General features: G+C 42.8%; 3 protein-coding genes across 4 annotated transcripts in view; all 3 read left to right on the plus strand.

Annotated features, from left to right (window-relative positions):
- LOC148060053 (phospholipase B1, membrane-associated-like) overlaps positions 1–3,521 on the plus strand; it is a 42,681-nt gene extending 39,160 nt beyond the window's left edge. Inside the window, exons 38-42 of the mRNA XM_087780375.1 lie at positions 344–425; positions 478–582; positions 642–737; positions 793–867; positions 2,830–3,521. Of these exons, the coding sequence (XP_087636501.1) occupies positions 344–425; positions 478–582; positions 642–737; positions 793–867; positions 2,830–3,060 (589 nt within the window). The 3' untranslated portion in view covers positions 3,061–3,521. The remainder of the gene's footprint in view (positions 1–343; positions 426–477; positions 583–641; positions 738–792; positions 868–2,829) is intronic.
- Positions 3,522–5,764: 2,243 nt separating this feature from the next.
- manea (mannosidase, endo-alpha) lies at positions 5,765–10,509 on the plus strand. 2 transcript variants are annotated; one of them, XM_087780250.1, is made up of 5 exons: positions 5,765–5,784; positions 6,089–6,657; positions 7,873–7,982; positions 8,075–8,151; positions 9,682–10,509. In XM_087780250.1, the coding sequence occupies exons 2-5, from the start codon at positions 6,174–6,176 to the stop codon at positions 10,313–10,315; spliced, it is 1,305 nt and encodes a 434-aa protein (XP_087636376.1). In that variant the 5' UTR covers positions 5,765–5,784; positions 6,089–6,173; the 3' UTR covers positions 10,316–10,509. The 2 variants fall into 2 exon arrangements, with proteins under 2 accessions (XP_087636376.1, XP_087636375.1); XM_087780249.1 differs by lacking the exon at positions 5,765–5,784 and adding an exon at positions 5,801–5,981.
- Positions 10,510–12,268: 1,759 nt separating this feature from the next.
- Positions 12,269–17,215, plus strand: fut9a (fucosyltransferase 9a). Its single transcript, XM_087780071.1, has 3 exons — positions 12,269–12,495; positions 15,434–15,594; positions 15,663–17,215. The coding sequence occupies exon 3, from the start codon at positions 15,671–15,673 to the stop codon at positions 16,748–16,750; it is 1,080 nt and encodes a 359-aa protein (XP_087636197.1). The 5' UTR covers positions 12,269–12,495; positions 15,434–15,594; positions 15,663–15,670; the 3' UTR covers positions 16,751–17,215.
- The last annotated feature ends 2,496 nt before the right edge of the window (positions 17,216–19,711 follow it).

A 19,711-nucleotide genomic window follows, 5' to 3' on the forward strand; every position in this document is an offset into this window, starting at 1 on the left:
TTATCTCTACAGCTAAGCAACATTAGCTGCACAGCAAAGCAACATTAGCTCCAAAGCAAAGCAAAGTAAGATGCAGAGCTAAGCAACATTAGCTGCAGAGCTAAGCAACATTAGCTGCACAGCTAAGCAACATTAGCTCCACAGCTAAGCAACATTAGCTGCACAGCTAAGCAATATTAGCTCACAGCTAAGCAACATTAGCTGCACAGCTAAGTAACATTAGCTGCACAGCTAAGCAACATTAGCTGCACAGCTAAGCAACATTAGCTCTACAGCTAAGCAACATTAGCTCCACAGCTAAGCAACATTAGCTACATGAACATGCTATCACTGGTCCCTCCAGGTTGGTGTGTCCGTGCTTCCTGCTGCCCAGCGAAGACTCTCCAGAACTGGCCGAGGTCAAGAGATACAACCGGGATCTTCAGGTGAGACACGAGCATGTTGATTGGACGCCGCTGTGAACTAACACCTGCTCAGGTGGAGACGGAGAAGCTGGTGGACGGAGGTCGGTACGACGACAGGGAGGACTTCACTGTGGTGCTGCAGACGTTCCTCAGGAACACGGAGGTGCCTCTGAATCAAGTAAGACCATCGTGGCCACGAGGGAAGATCCCACCTGAGCGCCCGGGTCTCTGTTCCAGGACGCCAGACCTGACGACAGCTACTTCTCCCGGGACTGCTTCCACTTCAGCGAGCGAGGACATGCAGACATGGCAGCAGCTCTGTGGAACAACATGGTGGGTCTGGAGGAAGAACCAGGATGTGATCGAAGTATTGATCGTGTTGTTTCAGCTCGAGCCTGTCGGAGAGAAACAGACGTTCAACCAGTTCAGCAACAGCAGGAGTCAACTCAGGTGTCCCAGCCAGGTACACACCTGAGTTACCTGTGTTTGTGTTTGTATCAGTGTGTTTGTAGTTCTGTGTTTGTATACTTGTGTTTGTGTACTTGAGTTTGTATCAGTGTGTTTGTAGTCCTGTGTTTGTAGTCCTGTGTTTGTGTACTTGAGTTTGTATCAGTGTGTTTGTAGTTCTGTGTTTGTGTACTTGTGTTTGTGTACTTGAGTTTGTATCAGTGTGTTTGTAGTCCTGTGTTTGTATACTTGTGTTTGTGTACTTGTGTTTGTATACTTGAGTTTGTAGCAGTGTGTTTGTATACTTGTGTTTGTGTACTTGTGTTTGTATACCTTTGTTTGTATTAGTGTGTTTGTATACCTGTGTTTGTGTACGTGTGTTTGTATTAGTGTGTTTGTATCATTGTGTTTGTGTGTTTGTATCATTGTGTTTGTATACTAGTATTTGTGTACTTGTGTTTGTATAGCTGTGTTTGTGTATGTGTGTTTGTTTTAGTATGTTTGTATACTTGTGTATGTGTACTTATGTTTGTATACCTGTGTTTGTATTAGTGTGTTTGTATTAGTGTGTTTATGTATGTGTGTTTGTATCAGTGTGTTTGTGTACTTGTGTTTGTGTACTTGTGTTTGTATACTTGAGTTTGTATCAGTGTGTTTGTAGTCCTGTGTTTGTGTACTTGAGTTTGTATCAGTGTGTTTGTAGTCCTGTGTTTGTGTACTTGTGTTTGTATACTTGAGTTTGTAGCAGTGTGTTTGTATTAGTGTGTTTGTATACTTGTGTTTGTGTACTTGTGTTTGTATACCTTTGTTTGTATTAGTGTGTTTGTATACCTGTGTTTGTGTATGTGTGTTTGTATTAGTGTGTTTGTATCAGTGTGTTTGTATACTTGTGTTTGTATACCTTTGTTTGTATTAGTGTGTTTGTATACCTGTGTTTGTGTACGTGTGTTTGTATTAGTGTGTTTGTATCATTGTGTTTGTATACTAGTGTTTGTGTACTTGTGTTTGTATACCTGTGTTTGTATTAGTGTGTTTGTGTATGTGTGTTTGTATCATTGTGTTTGTATACTAGTGTTTGTGTACTTGTGTTTGTATACCTGTGTTTGTGTATGTGTGTTTGTTTTAGTATGTTTGTATACTTGTGTATGTGTACTTATGTTTGTATACCTGTGTTTGTATTAGTGTGTTTGTATTAGTGTGTTTGTGTATGTGTGTTTGTATCAGTGTGTTTGTGTACTTGTGTTTGTATACGTGTGTGTGTCTACATACGTGTGTGTGTGTTTATTATAAGTGTGTGTGTGTTTATTATAAGTGTGTGTGTTTGTATACGTGTGTGTGTTTGTACACATGTGTGTGTTTATTATAAGTGTGTGTGTTATTATAAGTGTGTGTGTTATTATAAGTGTGTGTGTTTGTACATGTGTGTGTTTATTATAAGTGTGTGTGTTATTATAAGTGTGTGTGTTATTATTAGTGTGTGTGTTATTATAAGTGTGTGTGTTATTATAAGTGTGTGTGTTTGTACATGTGTGTGTTTATTATAAGTGTGTGTGTTATTATAAGTGTGTGTGTTATTATTAGTGTGTGTGTTATTATAAGTGTGTGTGTTTATTATAAGTGTGTGTGTTTATTATAAGTGTGTGTGTTATTATAAGTGTGTGTGTTTGTACTCGTGTGTGTGTTATTATAAGTGTGTGTGTTTGTACACATGTGTGTGTTTATTATAAGTGTGTGTGTTTGTACACGTGTGTGTGTTTATTATAAGTGTGTGTGTTTGTACACATGTGTGTGTTTATTATAAGTGTGTGTGTTTGTACTCGTGTGTGTGTTATTATAAGTGTGTGTGTTTGTACACATGTGTGTGTTTATTATAAGTGTGTGTGTTTGTACACGTGTGTGTGTTTATTATAAGTGTGTGTGTTTGTACACATGTGTGTGTTTATTATAAGTGTGTGTGTTTGTACTCGTGTGTGTTCAGGAGCAGCCGTACATCTTCACGAGGATAAACAGTCGTGAACCAAACGTTGCTCCAACACTCTCTCCTGTGACTCCTGGACCTCCTGAGGTTCCTCTCTGGCTCGCCATCGTTCCTGCGGTGCTCGCGCTCCTGCTCGGCTGCTTCCTCACCTGGCTGGTCCTCACCTGCAGGACCAGGCAACACAAGAAGGTGGAGAGTCATGCTGAGGAGCTGAAGCACACTGGATTCTGAAGAACCTTTCAAATACACACTTGACCCTTGTGTTGTCTCTGGGTCAAGGTGACCCGGAGGCCTGAAAACAATGTATCCCTTGTGTTGGGTCAAAGGTCAACGACCTCTGTGGCTTCTATAGATAGTAGTGGAGGTCGTTCATCTTGATCCAGAGACAACACAAGGGATAAAACGAACACATTCGTTTTCGGGTCTTCGGGTCATCTTGACCCGGCGGTAACACGAGGGACATGTTTTCATATTGTACGATTTTTTAAAAATCTTTATCGGAAAACATTAGAATGAAAATAGTTATTATTTAAAATTGATCTTTAACTAAAACATAAATCACTGAACATGAATCGTTTCATATTCTTATCGTGTTTCTACTGTTTCGATTCTTTTTCTATTGAAAAACGGATTTAAAGTGGTTTGTTATTTAAAATATTTATTGTGATTGAAAATAAAGACACAAATCTTCATTGAGAACAAACACCTGTCGTCCTGACCTTGAGAACCATGGCCTCAGAGGTGGAGGTCACAGCGGGTCAAGGGCTGGAAAACCAGCCGTTGTGTCGCCAGAACATTTTTAGATCGGAGTCCGAAACGTTTCAAAGACTCGCAGTAATGAATGATCGCAGGAAAAACTGCTCTTGGCCCCGACGAGGACGCCTGGCAGCGAGCATGCTGGGAAATGTTGCCAAACAACGCCTGGAGTCAAGATTCTATTTGTAACGTTTCATCTCAGACGTCTGAACGTCCAGCTCGATGTTTACTGGATCATCTGAGGGTCAGAGTTCAACAGATGATTCTCTTGTTCTCTGAAATAAAACTAATATATAAATATATTGAATGAATTAATGTATAGTAATAATGCGATTATATTTATTTAAATAATGGGATGAACAAATGTGTCCATGGCTCAAGAATAAATATGACATCAACATTAGCTCTACAGCTACTATTTTACATTAGCAACCTTAGCTCTACAGCTACCATTTTACATTAGCAACATTAGCTTTACAGCTACGATTTTACATTAGCAACCTTAGCTCTACAGCTACCATTTTACATTAGCAACCTCAGCTCTACAGCTACCATTTTACATTAGCAACATTAGCTTTACAGCTACTATTTTACATTAGCAAAATTAGCTCTACAGTTACTATTTTACATTAGCAACATAAGCTCTATAGCTACTATTTTACATTAGCAACATAAGCTCTACAGCTACTATTTTACATTAGCAACATTAGCTCTACAGCTCCTATTTTACATTAGCAACCTTAGCTCTACAACTAAGCAACATTAGCTCTACAGATACTATTTTACATTAGCAACATAAGCTCTAAAGCTACTATTTTACATTAGCAACATTAGCTCTACAGCTACTTTTTTACATTAGCAATATTGTCTCCACAGCTACTATTTTACATTAGCAACATTAGCTCTACAGCTTCTATTTTACATTAGCAACATTACATCTACAGCTACTATTTTACATGAGCAACATTAACTTTACAGCTACTATTTTACAATAGCAACCTTAGCTCTACAACTAAGCAACATTAGCTCTACAGTTGCTATTTTACACTAGAAACATTAGCTCTACAGCTAAGCAACATTAGCTCTGCAGCTGGGCAACATTAGCTCTGCAGCTTCTATTTTACATTAGCAACATTAGCTCTGTAGCTACTATTTTACATTAGCAACATTAGCTCTGCAGCTAATACTTTACATTAGCAACATTAGCTCTACAGCTAAGCTACATTAGCTCTGCAGCTAAGCTACATTAGCTCTACAGCTAAGCAACATTAGCTCTGCAGCTAATATTTTACATTAGCAACATTAGCTCTACGGCTAAGCAACATTAGCTCTGCAGCTAATATTTTACATTAACAACATAAGCTCTGCAGCTACTACTTTACATTAGCAACATTAGCTCTACAGCTAAGCTACATTAGCTCTACAGCTAAGCAACATTAGCTCTGCAGATAAGCTACATTAGCTCTACAGCTAAGCAACATTAGCTCTGCAGCTAATATTTTACATTAGCAACATTAGCTCTACAGCTAAGCTACATTAGCTCTACAGCTAAGCAACATTAGCTCTGCAGATAAGCTACATTAGCTCTACAGCTAAGCAACATTAGCTCTGCAGCTAATATTTTACATTAACAACATTAGCTCTGCAGCTACTATATTAGCTTCACAGCTGAGCAACATTAGCTGCACAGCTACATGAACATGCTATCGCTGGTTCCTCCAGGTTGGTTGATTTTTAAATCATTAAACTCCTCACACAGAAATATAAGTCAGTATTTATGAAGTCGTTGCTAAACTTCTTCCTGCAGTAAAGCATGATTAGAGGGAATTACATTGTAAAAATGTTTCCTTAAACTCGAAAATTACAAAATTTAAAGTTTGCTTTTTGTTATTAAAACAATTAATTTCCTTTATCAACATGGGATGTTTAAGATCAATGATCTATGATCAATAAATGAATATTGCACTGCATGTGTATTAACTTTATTAACTGTGAATAATATCATTAAAATGTAATTATTAAATAGAGATGTAGTACCACTCCCGAACGGTGGAGCGGTGTCACAACATCTTGAATTTATAACTGACAGCCGGAAATGCTTAGAACAGATTTGTACGATATATGGATGGGTCGTTACAATAGTCTGTGCCGGTCCAATGATGTGTATATCTACTGTATAGTCGACGAGTGTCAGAGCAGGTTTGTTTCTTCCTGTTCATCGAAGCTCGTAATAACAGAACATCTGCTTATAAACTGATAACTGAGCCTCGTTTATCGCTTAAACTGCTTAACATGTCGTTTACTATGTCATTTGCGTGGTTGAGGTTTATTTATCAGTCATTATGTCGATGCTAACATCCTGTTTTTCAAGTATTCTCCAGACTGAAGTTGATATTGTGAGTCAAGCCACCTGCTAGCTTGTGTTTGTGATGCTAACGTGTCAGGATTTGTGGATTTGTCTTCGTTCTAACGTGTTCTCTTGTCCTCCTGGACCGCTGCCCAGAGTTGAAGGTTCATCCTGTGGTCGTTCGATGAAGGTCCGTCCAGTTCATCACTTCCGCCATGACCTCTGGTGACCCCGGGCAAGCATGGCCAGGTTCAGGCGCAGGACGTGCGTGGTGTTGATCGCGCTGGTGTGGACGCTCGTGGTCATAACGCTGGTGCTGAAGTCGCTCGCGCCAGAAGACACGTCGCTCGGTGACCTCCCTCGGCCCAGGGTCGACCAAGACCAGGACCAGCGGGTCGAGACCAAACCGGAGCAGGCCAAGATGTCCGCCAGGAAGGACGAAGACATACAAGCCGCTCTGAGACGGTTCCCGCCTCCGAACTACTACCTCCACGCCTTCTACTACATCTGGTTCGGGAACCCGAAGTTCGACGGGAAGTACGTCCACTGGAACCACCCGCAGCTGCCGCACTGGGACGCCAAGGTGGCTCAGGGTTATCCTCAAGGTCGACACAGTCCGCCCGACGACATCGGCTCCAACTTCTACCCGGCCCTGGGGCCGTACAGCTCCAGGGACCCCGCCGTGGTGGAGACCCACATGCAGCAGCTCCGCCAGGCTTCCATTGGTGAGAGAAATATTGTTGTTTTTTTACGAATCAAAAACGTTTTGATCCGTAGAGAACTTTGACCTACAAAGCAGACGCTGACACTAGTCCACAAGGAATGTTGGAGAAAAATACAAAGCGAGCGCAGACATCCGGCAAGCAGCTCGTTTCGAACCCATATTGTCATTTTCCATCAAATATCTTTTTCACATTAGTTAGTTTTATTAAGTTTTATTATTTTATATTTTTTTCATTCAAATGATCTCATTGGAGCCACAGGGGGCAGCAGCGATCTGGAACTGGCTCGCACAACCCAGTAGAAAGTTACGACTGTAATGATACCTTTTCACCTTTTCACCTACAGTGAATTGACACGTGTGGTTTTAAGATGGCATTATCTTTTACTTCCTTCATTTCTATGGAAGATTGAACACATTTGTTTCTGGCTCCCCCACTGTTAAAACGGTGTAATTGCAACTGTGTGAATTTTCTTGAAAACTGAATCGTCTCCAGTCCAACAATTGGTGGGGGGAAGTAAAACATCATCTAAACTATAAATGTGCATGTTTTGGGTCAAATTAATCTTCTTAGAACAAGGGTCGTCAAACATTATCAACCTCTATGGTGTTAAGAGTCTTTAGATCAGGGGCCCCCAGACCGGTCCCCCAGACCGGTCCTCAAAGATGGTGGAGGTTTTTGTTCCAACCAATCCAGAGCAGAGTGTAATCCATTGAGTGTCAGTCAGGTGTTGCTTGTTTGAACTGAAAGTTAATTAGTTTAACTGTACATGCTTGACCGGTTGGAACAAAAACCTGGACCACCACGGCCCTTTAAGGACCGGTTTGGAGACCCCTGCTTTAGATGGTTTCTCGTCGAATTAAAACTCACTCAGAGACACAAGATTCTTGTCGCCAACACAGTCAAAATACTAATAAAACATTTGAATGAAAAACTGAAAATGTGTTTAATTTAGACAAAAGAAAATAAACACAACCTTCACATGTTTGTTGAGCAAAAACGTTCGTTTAGGTCTGAAGAATCTTTAATAAACGATGCTGCTCTCGAACTGAGGGGCCACATGTGGGTCGCCATAATGAAAATGAATGAAAGCGCCATCTCCGACCCCTGCTGTGAAGCAGTTTGGTCGTGACGTGTCGCAATAACTATAGCGTTGTTCTGACCTAGAACCAGTGGAATGTGAAAAATAAAACTGCTTTAACGCACCTTCACCCTCAGGTGTCATCGCCGTCTCCTGGTATCCGCCCAAAACCCAGGACGACAACGGCGAGCCGCTGGACGACATCATCCCGATGCTGCTGGAAGTGGCCGATAAATACCATATCAAGGTCAGACCGGAGCACAGAACCTCCATCTGTTCGTAAATCGCCGGCAAACGCCGTAATGACCGAGAGAAACCTCCTGGTCTGTCTGTCGCCAGATCGCGTTTCACATCGAGCCCTACAAAGGTCGCGACGAGGTCAACATGATGGAGAACGTCAAGTACATCCTGGAGCAGTGAGTAGAAGCTGGAGCAAAATTAGCTCTACAGTTACTATTTTACATTAGCAACATAAGCTCTATAGCTACTATTTTACATTAGCAACATAAGCTCTACAGCTACTATTTTACATTAGCAACATTAGCTCTACAGCTCCTATTTTACATTAGCAACCTTAGCTCTACAACTAAGCAACATTAGCTCTACAGATACTATTTTACATTAGCAACATAAGCTCTTAAGCTACTATTTTACATTAGCAACATTAGCTCTACAGCTACTATTTTACATTAGCAATATTGTCTCCACAGCTACTATTTTACATTAGCAACATTAGCTCTACAGCTTCTATTTTACATTAGCAACATTACATCTACAGCTACTATTTTACATGAGCAACATTAGCTCTACAGCTACTATTTTACAATAGCAACCTTAGCTCTACAACTAAGCAACATTAGCTCTACAGTTGCTATTTTACACTAGAAACATTAGCTCTACAGCTAAGCAACATTAGCTCTGCAGCTGGGCAACATTAGCTCTGCAGCTTCTATTTTACATTAGCAACATTAGCTCTGCAGCTCCTATTTTAAATTAGCAACATTAGCTCTGCAGCTACTACTTTACATTAGCAACATTAGCTCTACAACTTAGCAACATTAGCTCTACAGCTCCTATTTTACATTAGCAACCTTAGCTCTACAACTAAGCAACATTAGCTCTACAGATACTATTTTACATTAGCAACATAAGCTCTAAAGCTACTATTTTACATTAGCAACATTAGCTCTACAGCTACTATTTTACATTAGCAATATTGTCTCCACAGCTACTATTTTACATTAGCAACATTAGCTCTACAGCTTCTATTTTACATTAGCAACATTACATCTACAGCTACTATTTTACATGAGCAACATTAGCTCTACAGCTACTATTTTACAATAGCAACCTTAGCTCTACAACTAAGCAACATTAGCTCTACAGTTGCTATTTTACACTAGAAACATTAGCTCTACAGCTAAGCAACATTAGCTCTGCAGCTGGGCAACATTAGCTCTGCCGCTTCTATTTTACATTAGCAACATTAGCTCTGCAGCTCCTATTTTAAATTAGCAACATTAGCTCTGCAGCTACTACTTTACATTAGCAACATTAGCTCTACAACTTAGCAACATTAGCTCTACAGCTCCTATTTTACATTAGCAACCTTAGCTCTACAACTAAGCAACATTAGCTCTACAGATACTATTTTACATTAGCAACATAAGCTCTAAAGCTACTATTTTACATTAGCAACATTAGCTCTACAGCTACTATTTTACATTAGCAATATTGTCTCCACAGCTACTATTTTACATTAGCAACATTAGCTCTACAGCTTCTATTTTACATTAGCAACATTACATCTACAGCTACTATTTTACATGAGCAACATTAGCTCTACAGCTACTATTTTACAATAGCAATTGGACTTCGGTTCTTCCTTTTTTTTTTCGTTGAACTGGTTTCCGAGCGTCAGTGTCGGTGGATGTTCTCGTCCTCAGGTACGGGAATCATCCGGCGTTCTTCAGGTTCCGCACCAGCACCGGGAAGCTGCTGCCGCTCTTCTACGTGTACGACTCGTACCTGATGAACTCGCAGCAGTGGTCCAAACTGCTGAAGCACACGGAACCCGGCAGCGTCCGCGACACGCCGTACGACGCCGTCTTCGTGGCGCTGCTGGTGGAGGAGAAGCACAAGCGCGACGCTCTGACGGCCGGCTTCGACGGCGTCTACACCTACTTCGCCACCAACGGCTTCTCCTACGGCTCCACGCAGAAGAACTGGAAGTCCATCCGGAGCTTCTGCGAGGACAACAACCTGCTCTTCATCCCCAGCGTGGGCCCGGGCTACATCGACACCAGCGTGCGACCCTGGAACTTCCAGAACACCAGGAACCGCATCAACGGGAAGTATTACGAGACGTCGCTGAGCGCCGCCCTGGAGGCCCGACCGGACTTCATCTCCATCACCTCCTTCAACGAGTGGCACGAGGGCACGCAGATCGAGGCGGCCGTGCCCAAGACCGGTCACGCCGCCTACCTGGACTACCTGCCCAACAAGCCGTCCATCTACCTGGACATCACGCAGAAGTGGGCGTCCATCTTCGGAGGCGAGCGCAGGAAGTGGCAGGAATGAAGGAGAAAAGTCTTAAAGAATGTGACGGAAACCGAGAACCTTTTCTTAGGTAGAACTTTCTTGATCCCTCAGGATCTCCTTCGGTTCCTAAAGCCAGCATGATTGTCCTCGTCTCACCTGAACCTATGCACACTTGATGCTCGTCACTGATTGGTCGACAGCTGGAACTAATAAAGAGTCACAAATATACAAGAGATGTTTCATCCAGTGGTTTTTGAACTCGTTGTCTCTGGCTCCATCCAGTGTCAGAGTAGTGGAACTGCCATGTCGTTAATATCTGCTGCGCCGTGACAAATACCACATAAATGTTAGTTTCCCAAAGAGTAATACTTCTCTCAGTACGTGGAAAGTACCGTCTCCGAGCAACTAATGTAAAGTAGTTTGTTGGTCACATGACACTTGCAAACTCAAGGCGATTCGTCAGAGTTTCGTAAAGAAAATCATCGTGAAAATGATAATTTATAGAAGAAAATGTTACGTACTGTTGCTTTAACAACTACAGTCGGTGACAATAATCATATTTATCTGACGGTTCATGTCGACAAATGTTGTCACTTTTCTGATCTGATGTATTGAGGAGGAAACTCTCTGTGAATATCTGTGAGATGAATAAAGTATCTATCAGAGAGATTAAAGAAAATCTAAAATTAGTTCATTTATTAAATGTACTTTGAATTATTAATATTGATTTGCTCACTTTAATATATAAGTGAATGATTTTATTCATATTAATTTAATTAATTCTATCTCTACTGTCAAGTACATGTATTTACTTGAACATTAACATATTTTCAAGCAGCAAAGGCTAAACTTTAAACATAAAAAGAACAACAATGACATGAATTAAAGAGTTTATTTAACTCATTTATCTCTGCATTTTAAACATGTTTAACTTATTAATACAACATTCTAGAAAGACTGAAACTGAACCGAACAACACAAACAAAACAAGTTTCTAAACAATAGAAGTCAAAATAATTCAAAGTGAAACATGAAAAACGAGTTGCCACCAGAGGGCGCTAGAGTGTCTTTATAGTTCAGTCTTTTCGCTTCAACTGCGGTGTTTTTTGTTTGGTCAGACTTTTGGAAAATATAGTGAAAATTGTTATTAAGTTATAGTTTGTTGTGTTTTTCATACAAATATAAACGTATTATTGTTTTAAATAAATCATATTTTCCACGAATATTTAATTTATTTACATTTAATACGTCACTATACACAACAGTGCTGGAAATTAAACACTTGTGTGTGAGTTTTCATTGACACACACACACACACACACACACACTATAACAAACATGCACTGACACACACTCACACCCACGCACAAGTACACACATACAATCACACACACACAATCACACTCAGACACACCAACACACACACTAACTCTCACACACACACTTCCTCACACACCAACACACACACACGATCACACCAACACAAACTCTCACACACACACAAACTCACACACACATCAACACACACTCACACTCATACACACACTGACGCGCGCGCACACACACACACGAACACACTCACACACATACTCACACACACAAACACACGATCACACCAACATACACACACCGACGCACACACACGCACGCACACACTCTCACGCACACATCAACACAAACACACACACACACAACACACGGACACGCACGCAAACACTCTAACACACTCACACACAACAACACACTCGCACACACACGCCAACACTCGCACACACACGCACGCACACACTCTCACACACACATCAACACAAACACACACACACACAACACACGGACACGCACGCAAACACTCTAACACACTCACACACAACAACACACTCGCACACACGCGCGCGCGCGCACGCACGCCCTCCACCAGCAGCGCACCCCCGCACACACTCCAGTGCAGCTGCAGTGAGGTAGAGCGCATGGGCAGCAGCAGGAATTCTTCCACATCGCATCCCATCATGTTTCTCTCAGCAACGTGTCTCTGATCCAGTCTTTGTTCGAAGAAGAAGATCCGCGCCTCCATCTCTGCTCGAACATGGACGCGCTCACCGGGCGAGACTTTCTCTTCCAGACGCACCCGCACCTCCCGCACGTCACGAGGTGTCTCTGCTGAGGACGAGGAGCAGCAGGATGACCAGGAGCTCCTTCTTCGACTCTCGCCTGTCCAGATGGTGAGTCGCGAGTTCGAATCCCAGCCGCGCTAATTACTGAGCGCGAGCCTCCGTCGACATCCATCGACACAAGCCCGCTCTGTGTGTGTGTGTGTGTGTGTGTGTGTGTGTGTGTGTGTGTGTGTGTGTGTGTGTCCGCGAGCGTCCTCCCGGCGCGTGAGCATCATTCCTAAATGACCTTCAGATCCTAACACCCCCATCGACCCCCCATCATCACCCCCATGTTCCTCCATCACTGATGCCTCCACCTGTCATGTCTCCTCTCGTCCTCAGCATCCATGTTGTGTTCTTACATCACAAACCATTGGACAAATGTTGTGTTGTTCATGAAACACACATGTTCCCCCATGTTGCGTTTAAGGACGTCAGGAAATAAGAGCTGCGAGCGTCACATCCCCCCACAGACCCCCCCCCCCTCACCTCAAACACGTCTCCTCCACACAACAGTCACGTGACCTCAGCATCATCACCATGGAGACACCATAACAGAGAAAGTCTGGTCCAGGGGCCTGTATTTGACTGTATTTATGTGGCCCTCTAGTGGTCAGAGGTGAGAATGATCCCGAAGAAACATCTATAATTATTTGTTATTAATATTTCAATAAAACTTGTTTTCATTTTGTTTTTGTCATCAAAACTGTTTATAACGGTTTATTACAATAATATTGTGTTTTTACTCTTTTTTAATGTAGTGAAATAATGACAATTTTGTGTAAAATCTTTTATGAATCTCAAAATATTTGTCGTGAATATTTAGATAATGTTTTTGGGTAAAACATATATATATTAAAATCATTAATCAAAACTACACTTTAAATATGTTTCTTTTTTTCTACTGAAAATAAATTAAAATAATCTCAGTAAATATTGAGATACAGTATGTTTTTAAATAAAATGTATATCAACACAATACATTTCATCATCACAACATCAACACAACATCAACACAATACATTTCATCATCACAACATCAACACAACATCAACACAACATTAACACAACATCATCACAACATCAACAGAACATCATCACAACATCATCACAACATCAACACAATATCATCACATCATCATCACAACATCAACACAATATCATCACAACATCATCACAACATCAACACAATATCATCACAACATCATCACAACATTAACACAACATCATCACAACATCAACACAATATCATCACAACGTCAACACAACATCATCACAACATCATCACAACATCAACACAATATCATCACAACATCATCACAACATCAACACAATATCATCACAACGTCAACACAACATCATCACAACATCATCACAACATCAACACAATATCATCACAACATCATCACAACATCAACACAATATCATCACAACGTCAACACAACATCATCACAACATCATCACAATATCATCACAACGTCAACACAACATCATCACAACATCATCACAACATCATCTCAACATCAACACAATATCATCACAACATCAACACAACATCATCACAACATCAACACAACATCAACACAACATCATCACAACATCATCACAACATCATCACAACATCATCACAATACATTTCATCATCACAACATCAACACAACATCAACACAATATCATCACAACATCATCACAACATCAACACAACATCAACACAATACATTTCATCATCACAACATCAACACAACATCAACACAATATCATCACAATATCATCACAACATCAACACAACATCAACACAATACATTTCATCATCACAACATCAACACAACATCAACACAACATCATCACAACATCATCACAACATCAACATCAACACAACATCATCACAACATCAACACAACATCAACACAACATCAACACAACATCATCACAACATCAACACAACATCATCACAATATCATCACAACATCATCACAACATCAACACAACATCAACACAATATCATCACAACATCATCACAACATCAACACAACATTATCACAACATCAACACAACATCAACACAACATCATTACAACATCAACACAACATCAACACAACATGACACCAGATAGAACCAACATCCAGCTGAACACGAAGAGACGACAAGAATGTTGTGTCAACGACAGACGAGTATTTTACGTTTTATACGTTGATCCAATTTATTGCGTCAAAAACGTTTATTTTTTGTCGGTTGTCGGTTCATCACATGACGCACACAGGAAGTGATGCGTTCACCGTCATGTAAAAACACTTCGTAAACACTAACTATTATATTATATTTGACATGTAAACTTGGCCTGAGAAACAAACAAACGCTTGTGGAAACACAGCGTATGCTAACAGGTAAGCTATCAGGTATGCTAACACGTATGCTAACACGTATGCTAACACATAAACTAACACGTATGCTAACACATATGCTAACACATAAACTAACACGTATGCTAACACGTATGCTAACACGTATGCTAACACATATAGCCTTTGTCAACAGAGCCAAAGGCGACGCCACACATTGCATGATGGTCTTTTTCCACAGTAATCATGAGGAAAAAATACATTTACATGTACACTCAGATATACCAACAAAACAATATCACCAATATGTGAACCAAGTAGAGGTACAAAATAAAAAGTAGTAACAAGTCAAATATAAATAACAGGAGCTCAACGCACTGTTTACACTGCGGCGGCCATCTTGGATTTCTTAACCGGGTACACTGTCTCTGATCAACCCACATGTTATTGAAGAGGTTCAGCTAACATGCTACATGCTACATGGGCGGCGACACACGTGTGAACGTTGACTCACCGCCGCGAGGCTACGATGTCTTCCTGACTCACCTCCACCTGGAGCGAGAGACGTCCTCAGAGAACGTTTTGAAATAAAAGTTGATTTTTATCTTCTCTGCGTGTCAAAGATCGATCAAGTTAACCATGACTTCATTCTCTCGTCCGACACGAAGGCGGCACCTTTAGGACGACCTTCAGCCTTCGATTGACTCGAGAATCTTGGTGGTCGTGGCCTCGCTGACTTCTGTGTGATCCAGTCTCCGCCCACATGTAGAAACGACCCCCAAGGATCTACATCCTTGTTTGGATTTCCTCCGTCAGTCAAATCCACAAGGTTTGTCCAAAGTAAAGAGTTTTTCGTGGTTGGTTTCTAACAGGATTCTTCTGGCTCTCCCCCCCCAGGACAGAGTATGCCATCTGCACCTTTCAACAGAATCCTTCGACCCCTTCTGCTCGGAACCTTCATCCTGGGATGCTTCGTGACCCTGTTTTTGATGTATTTTAAACCATCCACCAGCTGGTTGACGGGTCCGGTCGAGTCCACGGTTTCCACGGCGCGAGTCAAAGGCCTCTTGACGAAAGGTGACAGGAATGTGACGACGGTTCTGATCTGGCTCTGGCCGTTCGGACAGACCTACGACCCGAGCGTGTGCAGCTCCCTCTTCGGCATCGAGGGCTGCGTCATCACGGCCGACAGGAACTTCTACAACAAGTCCGACGGGGTGGTGATCCACCACAGGGACATCTGCACCGACCTGTCCAACCTGCCGCCGCTCGTGCGACCGTCCTTCCAGAAGTGGGTCTGGATGAACCTGGAGTCGCCGTCACACTCGTCCCAGCTCCCCGGGATTGAAAACCTTTTCAATCTGACCCTGAACTACCGTCAGGATGCTGACATCGAAGTGCCTTATGGGTCCATCGTAGCGGCGGACGGCGAGGAGGACTTCGTGCCTCCCAGCAAGAACAAGCTGATCTGCTGGATCGTGAGCAACTGGAACCAGGATCACGTCCGGGTGAAGTACTACAACGAGCTCTACAAACACATCGAGGTCCACGCCTACGGACAGGCCTTCGGGGAGTACATCTCGGACCAGGACTACTTCCCGACCATGGCCAGCTGTAAGTTCTACTTATCTTTCGAGAACTCCATCCACAAGGACTACATCACTGAGAAACTGTACAACCCGCTCTCCGTGGGGACTGTGCCCGTGGTCCTGGGCCCACCCAGGCAAAACTACGAGAACTTCATCCAGGGGGACGCCTTCATCCACGTGGACGACTTCTCTTCGCCCAAGGAGCTGGCGGACTACCTGCTGCTCCTGGACAAGAACGAGGAGATGTACCTCAGGTACTTCGAGTGGCGGCGGCACTTTAAGGTCAAGAAGGCCTACTTCTGGGCCGAGCACACGTGCCTGGCCTGCGACTACCTGCGGCGGCACAAGGAATACAAGGCGCTCAGTAACCTTGACAAGTGGTACTGGGGAGGGTAGCTCTTGGAAGGGCACCTTGGACGTCTGGAGAAAAACAAGTTTTATTCTTTTCTTGCCTCGTTTGTCTTACTTTGCCTTTTCTTCAAACTTATTTGCTGCTTCTTTTTTCGTTTTTTTTGTGTCAAAATCAGATCTTTTTACGCACATTATCGTCTTATTTTGTAAAAGCTGTACATGGAGGGAAATGACAAGAGACAAATATTTATGAACTATTTATTATTCAACTGTGACGTTTGTCAACTCATCCGTGTTTGTGACGCGCTCACCCATGCGGTGTTGACTCTACTGTGAAGCCGTGTGTCGTTGTACATACGCTGTATTTATTGTGTAGCCGTCATTTCACCGGTTCTGGATCATTTGTTTGTACAGTAGCACAGATGGCCGTGACGTGGCTGCCATGACATATGGTGAGCACCACAGAGAGCATCTACTCTCGCCCTGATTCGTTCACCTGTGACGTCCAGAGACGAGAGTCATGGACCGGATCAGCTGTTCAAGGCGTCTGGTCATGGACCGGACGCCTTGAACAGCTGATCCGGTCCACTCTTGTCTCCAATTGTCCCCCAATTGACCGGACAGCTCGAACGGGTGATCCGGTCCACGATGGACCAGACACCTTGAATGGCTGATCCGGTCCACTCTCGTCTCCACTTGACCCCAATTGTCCCCCCAATTCACCGGATACCTCGAACGACTGATCCGGTCCACGATGGACCAGACGCCTTGAACGGCTGATCCGGTCCACTCTTGTCTCCAATTGTCCCCCAATTGACCGGACACCTCGAACGGATGATCCGGTCCACGATGGACCGGACGCCTCGAACGGATGATCCGGTCCATGATGGACCAGACACCCTGAACGGCTGATCCGGTCCACTCTCGTCACCAATTGACCCCAATTGTCCCCCAATTCACCGGACACCTTGAACGACTGATCCGGTCCACGATGGACCAGACGCCTTGAACGGCTGATCCGGTCCACTCTTGTCTCCAATTGACCCCAATTGTCCCCCAATTGACCGGACACTTTGAACAGCTGATCCGGTCCACAATGGACCAGACACCTTGAACGACTTATCCGGTCCACGATGGACCAGACACCTTGAACGACTTATCCGGTCCACGATGGACCAGACGCCTTGAACGGCTGATCCGGTCCACTCTTGTCTCCAATTGTCCCCCAATTCACCGGACACCTCGAAACGGATGATCCGGTCCACAATGGACTGGACACCTCGAACGGCTGATCCGGTCCACTCTTGTCTCCAATTGACCCCAATTGTCCCCCAATTGACCGGACACTTTGAACGGCTGATCCGGTCCATGACACCAGAGCACAACATGAGCAGTATTTTTGTCTACTGTAGTAAAATAGTTTCATGGTGGAGATATTTTCATGTTTGGTTTACACAGTTGTTTGTTTACAGGTGCGACACACACACACACACACACACACTCTTGTAGATAGCACATTCTCGATGTCGTCAGAACAGCACTCAAGCAGCTACTGGCCGCGAAGGGTTCGGACCAGACGGTAACTCATTTATGCAAAGCCGATCCGTCCTTGGTCAGAAAACTCCAAACACCATTTTCAGGTTCCTGTCATTTTGATACATGTCTTGGATGTCAGAAGGACCACGGATGTAAAATACACTTTTGATTTCTTTTCCTATGGATCGTGGTTCTCAAGGCCGTGAAGGAACTTGTACATAAACGTGTCTCCGCGACTGGACGAGACCCATGTGGACTCTGGTGACGTCTCTTCAAACGTGACAATGACTGTATTTGCACAACTGCTCTTATTGTCTTAAGTTCTCTTGTTTCGTTCGTCCTCTGTTGCTTTTAGGTTTGTACTGTGATATTTGCACATCATTGACGTCGCAAACATAACGACAAAGCGGTTTATTTGGCTGTGAATTTTTCTCACAGGAAACCATCAAGTTGTTATTGAAGGTAAACAAAAGTGAGGCAAACATAGATCTGTAGCTACACGGCTCCGGCTCGGTCATAAAAGACTTAAACACTTGCTGTTTACAATTGAAAATGTAGTGCGAGTCCTCGAAGAAAGAAACTCATGTTTTATTAAAAGTATTATTTAAAAATATGGTTTATTCAAGTTCTATTAAATAGTTAATTTATGTTTAGCAAACCATCCTATTTCTTCTGAGGGCTTCTACACTCGCTTCCCTGAAAAAATAGTCTGGGATCTCTTGACCTGCTTACGTTTTGGAATTCGAAATCTGGTAATGAAGGTCATGTGGTGCACAAGCTTTTAATTTCTTATATTTGAGCGTCTGGGTAGGTTAAAATCAAGTTGCATTTAACATGAATCGGGCAAGTTTACACGTGGAAATGATGTATAAAACATGCTTTTTGTACGTTGCGTGAGCTTCGTCATCAACGATACTGACGATGTCGTCTCGACGCCGACAAACGAAGCTTCCAGTGCCTCGTGTTGCTCACGGTTCAGTTCTTAAAACTCTAACGTCTAAATCAACAGACGACATGTTGGATCAAGCTTCTAGCATCGTTAGCGTCGGCTTCCGGGTCGTGTTGATGATGACGTGAAAACTGACGAGGGGGCGGAGATATCAGGGACCAATCAGTTTTTCGTCCAAAGTTGGAACGAATTTTGGAATTCCAAAACAGAAGCAGGTCAAGAGATCCCGGACCGTTTTTTTAAGGGTAGCGATAAGGAGCCCCCGGTATAAATAGGATGGTACCCAGGCTAGAATATATTGACCTCTACTGAAAAAAGTGGCGATAGCGTCTTGTTCGGCGTTGAGAGAGAAGGCGACGTGTACGAGTCTCTACAGATATCACCCCCTCAAAAGTACCAGTATCTCATAAAACCCAGATTCAACCTTTGGCAACGTTACAGAGATTTGTCAAGTTTGTCAAACAAAAAGAATAAAGCAGAGAAGGAGCCATTAGCTCGAGAGTTAGCATCTGTCAACCATT

The sequence above is a fragment of the Callionymus lyra genome, chromosome 18 (assembly GCF_982586985.1).
Source record: "Callionymus lyra chromosome 18, fCalLyr1.hap1.1, whole genome shotgun sequence".
Taxonomy (NCBI): domain Eukaryota; kingdom Metazoa; phylum Chordata; class Actinopteri; order Syngnathiformes; family Callionymidae; genus Callionymus; species Callionymus lyra.

What these genes read in the sequence shown, in the direction of transcription:
- manea (XM_087780250.1), top strand. Translation starts at nt 6,174, where the DNA reads ATGGCCAGGTTCAGGCGCAGGACGTGCGTGGTGTTGATCGCGCTGGTG. An exon ending in GCTCCGCCAGGCTTCCATTG is followed by an intron (nt 6,658 to 7,872) that starts GTGAGAGAAATA and finishes CTTCACCCTCAG; the next exon opens with GTGTCATCGCCGTCTCCTGG. An exon ending in GTCAAGTACATCCTGGAGCA is followed by an intron (nt 8,152 to 9,681) that starts GTGAGTAGAAGC and finishes TCTCGTCCTCAG; the next exon opens with GTACGGGAATCATCCGGCGT.
- fut9a (XM_087780071.1), top strand. Translation starts at nt 15,671, where the DNA reads ATGCCATCTGCACCTTTCAACAGAATCCTTCGACCCCTTCTGCTCGGA.